Raw genomic sequence first — 8730 nt, forward strand, 5'->3', positions numbered from 1 at the left:
GCTACTGTTTATTTACTTATTATAAAACTATCTGTCCATCAACTGGTGCTCATTATCTAATATCATTGAAAATACGCAGATATGTTAAGGTATTTTAATGTTTTTTTTGCTAAACGCCTGGACATTTAAAAGCCATTAATATAATGACCCATAATTCATAAGAAAATTGCAAGACTGCAGTCATTTGAGGTAAATAGCACAACAAATTAGATACGTTTTAGCTGTCAATCAAGATTATGACTGACAGTTTAGACCATAGATTATATTATACTGAAGCTGAAAGTGCCCCTTCACTGAAGTAGGACTCCACTGCTTGATTATTGTCGCTTTCAGGGGTTTCAAACCAAAACGGTAAAAACGGAATCCTTAACGGAATTACTGAGGCAGCATCGTCTGTCCGTTTATCACCATGCTTTACCTCATGAAACGGGTAGCTTGACAGTTTATACTTTCACAGATAATTGTATATCTGTAATCGTTGTAACTACAATCATTAAAATAAAGATCGATGTTAAGCAACAGTTACATATTACGGGCATAGAATTGCATCATTTGTTGGTAGCCTTCAAATTTCTTAGTTACCCTTCCCATTTTGCCTGAAATGTCTGTACTGAACCCTTAGTGTCGCGAGTCGAAATCGCAATTGACCAGGATCGTCGTCTGTCAAATAGTATGTTAAAACGGAGGTAGGTAGAAAAATATAAAAACTGTAACTGGTTCCAAATCCGCCTTTATATTGTCAGCAGAATGACAATAGAAGTAGTGGTCGTCAGGTAAGTCGCACCTGTGCTTAGCTTTATGGCACTTCCTTTTATTTGTCTGTTTCAGGGGTTAAATGTGTTTAGACCGACACGACCGCTTACAGCCTACTGTCCGCTCACATCACCACACTACGCTAGTTGATAGACAACATGACGTTGCTTGCAATTCTACTGAGCTGCGTATATTTGATATCAGCTGAAGAGCTTGATGTCATCAAAGTTACGACTGATTACATAGCACATAAGCATTTGACATACGTTTGTTATTTGACATGCGGGAGTCGGCATTGTAAGTAATAGTTCTGTATTAATAAATAATATAAGTAACTCGAGTCCAAACCGTAAATCCCTATCAGATCACAGAGTAAATATGTCACTTAAATACATCATGTGAATTGTATACACACCATTCACATAATGGTTCTCATTGTTATTAAAAATTATTTTTAAATAAAATACATTAACATTGATGACGATTAATTTAGATTAATAAATTATTATTACACAAAAAATATTTTAAATTAAACATTATCATAATTACAGACAATCTCGTGATCCGACTCACGAATTTTTCATAAAAATTCTGTTACTATTATTTAATAGAACGTAGTCGACTTTTTGTTCGATACTTAGTTTATGCCAAAAACTTGCTGAGTGCTAAGGCTTAACTACATTTTCTGGTATATACCACATCAGCCAGCATAGTCGTGGCACACAAGTTAAGGGAGCAGAACGTCCGCATCTCCGTGAAGCGTATTGACGAGCACATGAATATTGATCTGGAGCGGCTCATGCTCCAGCGCACGGCGCCCGTGGGAGCGCTGCTCGACGCCGGCTGTGACGTCACGACACGCATCCTCTCTCAGGTGAATTCACCAATTACCTTCATACATTACCGTCTCTATTCTTATCTGTTAATTAGCCTAATCGTACGAGATTCCAACTTTCTGGCCACGGGCTTAGTGAAATTAGGAAAGAATATTATAAGTTTAAGAATAACTTTGTTACACCTAAATCATAACCAGTAACATCACAATTGCCTTCAAAATAGCCTTCAAAATACTTTTCGATAGTTGAAAGGAAAAAAAATATTTAAAAAAGTGAGTATACAGAGGCTTACTGATTACTGTCAGGCCTCAAGCAGCAAGCTGTTCGATGCGACGCACCCGTGGCTGGTGCTGACTGACAAACATCCTGATGACAGCACGGCATACATTGATGACACGTTCGGATCCCTCAACCTGAGTGTGGATGCCGACATCGTTGTACTATTTCAAAGTCGTAAGTAACATAACTACACCCAAGAAGTTCTCAATTATTCTAGACTAGCTGTTGTACGTGGGCCCACCCGCTACAAATCGAAAATGATCAAACGGGAACATGAAATCGGGATAAAAACAATCATATGTATTATTCCTGGTTATAAACTGTATACCAAGTTTTGTCTAAATCAATTGCATGGTTATTGCGTGAAAGAGGAAGGAACATCCATACATACAGACATACGGACAAACTTTCGCGTTTCTAATATGAGTTGGAGGTGGACTTTTATCCTTTAGCCTACTTGATAATATTGTTTTATGGTTTAGAAGTATGTAAAAAAAACATTTCCGGACACTGAAATAGTAGAACCTGTAAATCGAGTTGACTTTTCTTGTTTTGCGGTTTAAGTTGATTGGTAAAGAAAAACTACTCAGGTTAATGTTAATGTAGCCAATCATAAAATTACAGCTACTGTCTTAAAGAAAATAAAAGTACATTACTTGATGTTCGCAGCGCGGCATCGTTTTCGCTCGAATTATCGCTTCGTTCTCATTTACAGCTGTCATTATCATAACATTTTGTTGTCTTTAAGACTAGCTCTGGAAACATAATTGGAATATTACTGAAGTCATAAAAATACGTCAGTCAGATTATTGTTTTCAGTCTCCGTACCATAATTTCCAGAAAAACAACGTAAAGGTTTTAGTGCTCTACTACCTATTCCGATTTTTTTCTCAGATTTTCATGTTTATGTTAACTTTCAATGATTAATTTTCTGGCGGCCCCCACTTCATAGGCTATGCTTTTTCATATGAAATGATAGCGGTTGCTACTCAGAGCTACTTTCCAATTAAACGGAAGTCGAACACGGTAAACCAATTAATATTTTTTAAACTAACTCGATTTATTTCATGGGTATTTTCAGAGGGCCGTTACGTTTTTCAAGACGTGTTTAATTTTGGGAAAATACAAGGAAATAGCCTGGAAAAGTCACTACTGGGTACATGGGAACCAAAGAAAGGTAGACACTGTTATTGTAACTAAATATATGATAGAATTTGTGTTAAATAAAAGCAATGTATTTGGTTCCAGGTCTAGAAATGCTAGCTACGGGCTACAAGTACTACCGTCGATGGGATTTTAACAACTTGACTCTCCGCGCGATATCTGTTGCAAGTATTCTTGAAATATACTAGCCAGAGATCGCGTCTCCGCCTACGTAGACATCTGTTATCTAGCGAAAAGTAGTTAGACAACTAAATAGAAATACTATTGGGACAACTTGGTTAGGTTAGGTTAGAAAACGTCTCTAGTTAGCTTTTAGCTATTGTTTATACATCTAACTATAAAGTGCATAAAGCCACTTTACTGCACAGTCAAAATTATAAGTAGTATTGGAAAGTATACAGAAGCCTTGTTATGTTAAGAATATACAATTACACGTCTACTTTTGTTACTGACATTACTCTCTTGATGTTAACTCTTGTACAGATTGTGGATCAGCCCGAGGTATTCTTCCCAGAGATGTTGTCAGACATGGCGTATACGGAGGGCGTGGCCGCAATGACCAAGATCACCTCACAGATGCTCAACACTATCAAGGAGCAGCACAACTTCAGGTCATAAAACCTGGGCATTTTGAGCTATAGCAGTTGTTCATAATCTTAATTATAATACTAAAAATAAAATGCGTGTCTATTAAAATTCCCAAGTTTACAGATTTAACTATAGCATCGCAGGACGATGGATTGGATCGCCAAAAAGGAACTCGACATTGGTAAGTCCTTTAGAATACGACTTATATGAACAAGTACCTGCCTGGAAAGCAGCAAAATGCAGTATCAATCCAAAGAAATCACATTCCTTTTATTCTAAAATATCTTTGTGGAATTATTTGCCAGGCTGTCACGAACGCTTTGTTTTGGGAGGAGCAGGACCTCTCCAGCACCTGTGCCAGGATATTCCCCAAGTGGCTCGACTGGGTCGACATCTACCACCCGCCCACCACCAACCTACAGTAAGTGTGTATCAATAAATTCTGGTAAAAAATCGAACAAATAGGCAAGTTAGTAAACTTTGAAAAATTGGACGTAGGACCAAGTTCTACTATCTAGTGCCAGAAACGGGAGTGGGTCAGTACGAAAATCGGTTCCTGACGCCGATGTCTGCCGGCGTGTGGTGCTGCGCGCTGGTCGCCGGCATCGCCTGCACTCTGGTGCTGGTAGTGGCCGCTATGATGGAGAGCCGACCCAAGCCTGGCTTGTACGCTTTTTTCAGCGTATTTGCTGCTGTGTGCCAGCAAGGTACTTCACACATCAATTGTGACTATTAGAAAAGCAAGATACGAGTTTATCTCATCTTTTACTTTTTACCTTCAGGTTATGAAGATGGTGTCCAAATGGTAGAAGACACGTTTTCAAGTCAAGGTAACCAACATAAATAGTGTATTTAATCTTGCCTTTTAAGAAGATGCAGTTGGAGCCGTGGTTATTACAAAATGATTTCACGAAATATCAGCTGTTGAGAAATAATTCAAAGTTTAATTTGTGTCAAATGTCCAGGTCTCATTTCGTTGATGTAGGTCGGCGGGTGACGCTCCTGGTGATCGGGCTGACGAGCATGCTACTGTACAACTACTACACCAGCAGCGTAGTCTCGTGGCTGCTGAACGCCGCCGCCCCCTCCATCGCTAACCTGGACGGCCTCATCAACAGCGACTTCGAGCTGGTCTTCGAAGATATCGGGTACACACGCGGATGGCTCGATGTAATAAAATATAACTATCGTGTGTTACAGCTCAGTTTTAATGGAGTCGGTTTGAATCTTAAATTCACATTTAGAAATTAATCAAATTTTTTGTTTTAGAATCCAGGTTTCTTTTACTACAGTGGTTTCAAGAACGTGAAAGAAGATGAACTAAGAGAGAAGAAAGTAACAAACGCTAAGCGTTCAGCATCGGTACTGCAGACAGTCAACACAGGCATCGAGCTGGTGAGGACCGGAAGTATGTCTGATTTATTTTATACTTATGTTAATTTGATAAATTAATTGTAAAATATTTATTAAGCTTGGAATCCTCAATCATTTCCATTATGTCATACCGTACCTAGTTTAGTTTAGGTCATCATAGAATGTTTGTGAACATTTCATTTTTTTCTATTTTTTTTCTTTACAAAAAAACGACTCCCGCGTTAAGAAACTTAATCCTTATGGTACGGGGGGTTTCACAAACAGTCACATGCACAAAGACACCAAGACTCAAGATGAGCATTCGTGGATCACATAAATCATATCCAGATGAGATGGCACTTTGAATGGTTGCAGAATATGCCTTCCACACTGAGCCGTACACTGCAAGCCAAGTGATCTCGAAGACCTACGAGGACGAGGAGCTGTGCAACCTCGGAGCCCTGCAGATGATGCTGCCGGCGCACGTCTACATCATGGCGCAGAAACGGAGCCCCTATAAGGAGTTCTTCGACTGGAGGTGAAGCTCGCATAAAGTGCAGCATATTAGATAATGATGATAGACCTTTGTGTATAATAAGATAGGTTAATGTTTTAGTAACATAATAATATTATGAATGCCTTAAATAGTACAAGATGGTATTGATGTGAAGTGTCTTGGACCACAGGTTCGGTTGCCTCATAAAGAAGTAACTCTTAATAGATCCCGTTACCTACTCATTCTGTTCCAGTCTGTTACGGCTGCTGGAGCGGGGCCACGTGAAGGCGATCCGCGCCCGGTTCGCGGGCACGATGCCGGCGTGCTCGGGCGCGCGCCCGCGGGCCCTCGCGCTGGGACAGGCCGCGCCCGCTTTCGTCATTATGATACTCATAGCTGTGCTCTCCTGGATTATACTGGCTTTTGAGCTGCTGTGGTGGAGGTAGGTAACAAAACACTCTACTTAATAGGTATTTGACACAACACGATAAATAAACAATCAAATTTTCATTATACTTATCAAATTAAACTTGGATGTACCATTTTTTGAACGTAAAAATACAGCAGCAATTTGACTCGTCCATTATTCAGCTTCCTAAGAAAACAGTTAATTGTGGTCATAACTTGTTCAAATAAGTTTTTGAACTATTGATATAATTTCCATATTTTTAATGCAAGTTAAGCAAACAGTAGCTGAAAATGTTTCGTTTCTATTTACGTGCACAATTGCACACTGAACGTCGAATTTATTTCTCAAACGACAGAGATGACCACATCTCAGACAGTCACTTTAACTTACAACTTGCTACTATTTCCGTACTCTCCGTTTATTCGCAATCCTGGACGCTGTTTTTTCCTGGCAGTCAGCCAAATCTCACCAAAACTAAGCGACTCGCGACTGTATTCTACTCTTTTTGAATAGAATTTACGTGACATGTGGTTTCTATACATTTGCTACGTAATGACGTATTCTATGTGGAGTGATAATTACAGCATACAATTGAGCTAGACCAACCTGGCGGCAGCTTCAATAGGAGACTGACCGCTAGACTGGCACTAGTTTTTAATATTGTTCATGTATAAATTATTGTTTTGACGTTCAAAAGTGCCATATACTGGTCTAACTGAAATAAATTATTTGACTTTGACTTAGATGACAATCTTGAACTACTATCGTAAATTACCTTTAAGGTATCCACAAAAAGAGGTTGAGAACATACATCCAAAATGAAGGAGTTTTATTTTCTTGTCTTCAACTTCGCCTTTTTGCAGAATGTTTAAATAACGTCATTACAGGGTCCAGTTGAAAAAGCGGGATGAAGCAGTGGGCAGTGATATGGTGCAAAAAGTGACGTCACCCGTGATCGAGCCCTGATCGCGGCGCATTACAGAGACACCTACACAGACACTACACATTGACGAATGGAAAAAAACAATTGGAGTTGATGTTTGACGTGCCGTTAAGGAGCGCCACAGAAAATTCTGCACAGTAGAGTCACTTTGTTAAATCGTTTCATTGCATAAGTATTAAATAAATAAATAAACTAAAATTATTCGTTATTATAAATTATTTTTTGTTATGTGTGTAACACATCAATTTTTTTTACGTAGTGAAATGTAAACTAAGAAATGTTCCTTTTGTAAAATTAAAGTTACACTACAAATGTTGAACATTTTAAATATTTTTTGAAAGTTTATTTCTTAACCTAATTTTTACAGTGTTTGCAGATGCAGCCGTGGGATTAACCATCTTGTGAACTATATCTCGTTGTATAGCTGTTCGCACGTACTCTGTGCTCTGAGTAATGGAGGCGCGTCCCTCGCCTATCTAAATCGCGTCGTTGTAAATGATGATGTCATCAATTCCTGTTTACTCCCCGAACGCGAGATTCAATTCGCATTGCACTGGCATCACCTTCATAATGTTTCAGGAAGCAAGTCTAGTTTAAAACAATGTAAATAAGTTATTAATATCAAAAAACTTGCAAGCATTATCTCTACCGATAATTTTAATAACAATGGTTTTCTACACTCCCTGCCACACAGTAGTATAATTTGTTTGTTTTGTACCTTTCGTAAAAACCTAAGGACGCGAAGATGTGTATAATAAGAAAGCAAACTCCAATATTTGTAAAAAGTTTTCAGAATATTTACGTAAAGAGCTCTAATATGAAGGCAGGTAATGTGAACAGATGTTCACCTGCACGACTGTGGAGACAACTTATCACCGCCCCGTTCGCGTCGTCTACAAACTAAGGACGTTCTCGCGGAAGTTTCTTAAAGTTCTGCTCTCACCGTAACTCTTCAAACAAACAAATATGAATAAGAATAATTTTAATAAAGCCATTACTTAAGACGTATCCATTCCGCGTCGTCGTCGCGTCGTCGTCGCGCACTCGTCGCGTCCTCGTCGCCTGCATTTGCATACAAATGGAAAATGTCACTCGGATATTATATTACTTAACTGGCGAGACTGTTACAAAAAACACACTAATACACTCCATAACGTCTTTATTACACAAGCATAGAGTTCAATTTAGCTCGTGTTGAACCCAAAATGAAATTACACTCATTCATGTGGGGTACACAAACGTGGAAAACGACGCTTTTTATTGTTCCTTCATATGTTGTTAGTATTCAGACAGTGCAATTTAGCACTAAGTCAAAAAATGTATTACTTGTGGCCCTCCGCCTGGCTGTTTGCTGTGTTTTATTGCAGGTACTTTAAATTAAAACTTCTGTTTCTTTGTGCTGTTACAAATGGCATGATTATAACTTAATAATATAGACAAAACGTTTTAGCTGAGACTTCATTACGGTAGCAAGTAAAAGATGATTGACGATTAAGCTGACTGAACAACCACAGTCAATTGACTACTACAAAAAACCCAAAATACACATACATATATAATCAATGTAAACATATATTATTAGTCGAACATTAAAAAATATTTGATGGATCAATAACCACATTAAAATCATTTATAAGCTCATTCCCCTCTTCCTACAAAATTCTAATTATTTCCAGACATCTTGATGAAGCTTTGCCTGTAAGAATGTTCCCGGGAATTAGCAAGCGTTCAGTTTGGATAGGTACGAGTAATGGAAGCACATATTGAAATGTGCCCGTTGTTGATCCGCTGCTAATTGGAAATGGATTGCCGCCGAAATTATGAGACGCGTTCTTGCTTCGCTCATAAGATTTTGATTGCTATATTCCATGAATTTGGTTTTAATTTTGGCACGAATTTAATTAGCCCA

General features: G+C 38.5%; 1 protein-coding gene across 1 annotated transcript; it reads left to right on the forward strand.

Moving 5' to 3' along the window:
* Nucleotides 1–461: 461 nt before the first annotated feature.
* Nucleotides 462–8410, forward strand: LOC113502507 (ionotropic receptor 75a-like). The gene is made up of 15 exons (XM_026884104.1): nt 462–1050; nt 1458–1627; nt 1895–2039; nt 2950–3045; nt 3117–3196; nt 3516–3643; nt 3744–3801; nt 3926–4041; nt 4119–4327; nt 4403–4450; nt 4606–4790; nt 4890–5028; nt 5349–5511; nt 5723–5911; nt 6766–8410. Exons 1-15 carry the CDS (start codon nt 912–914, stop codon nt 6842–6844), a joined length of 1944 nt encoding a protein of 647 aa, XP_026739905.1. The 5' UTR covers nt 462–911; the 3' UTR covers nt 6845–8410.
* The last annotated feature ends 320 nt before the right edge of the window (nt 8411–8730 follow it).

The sequence above is a fragment of the Trichoplusia ni genome, chromosome 17, assembly GCF_003590095.1.
Source record: "Trichoplusia ni isolate ovarian cell line Hi5 chromosome 17, tn1, whole genome shotgun sequence".
NCBI lineage: Eukaryota > Metazoa > Arthropoda > Insecta > Lepidoptera > Noctuidae > Trichoplusia > Trichoplusia ni.

Excerpts from the sequence above, each read along its gene's own strand:
- LOC113502507 (XM_026884104.1), top strand. The coding sequence starts at position 912 with ATGACGTTGCTTGCAATTCTACTGAGCTGCGTATATTTGATATCAGCT. Across the intron at positions 3,644-3,743 it reads AAGGAGCAGCACAACTTCAG|ATTTAACTATAGCATCGCAG; the intron begins GTCATAAAACCT and ends CCAAGTTTACAG. Across the intron at positions 5,029-5,348 it reads CGAGCTGGTGAGGACCGGAA|AATATGCCTTCCACACTGAG; the intron begins GTATGTCTGATT and ends GAATGGTTGCAG.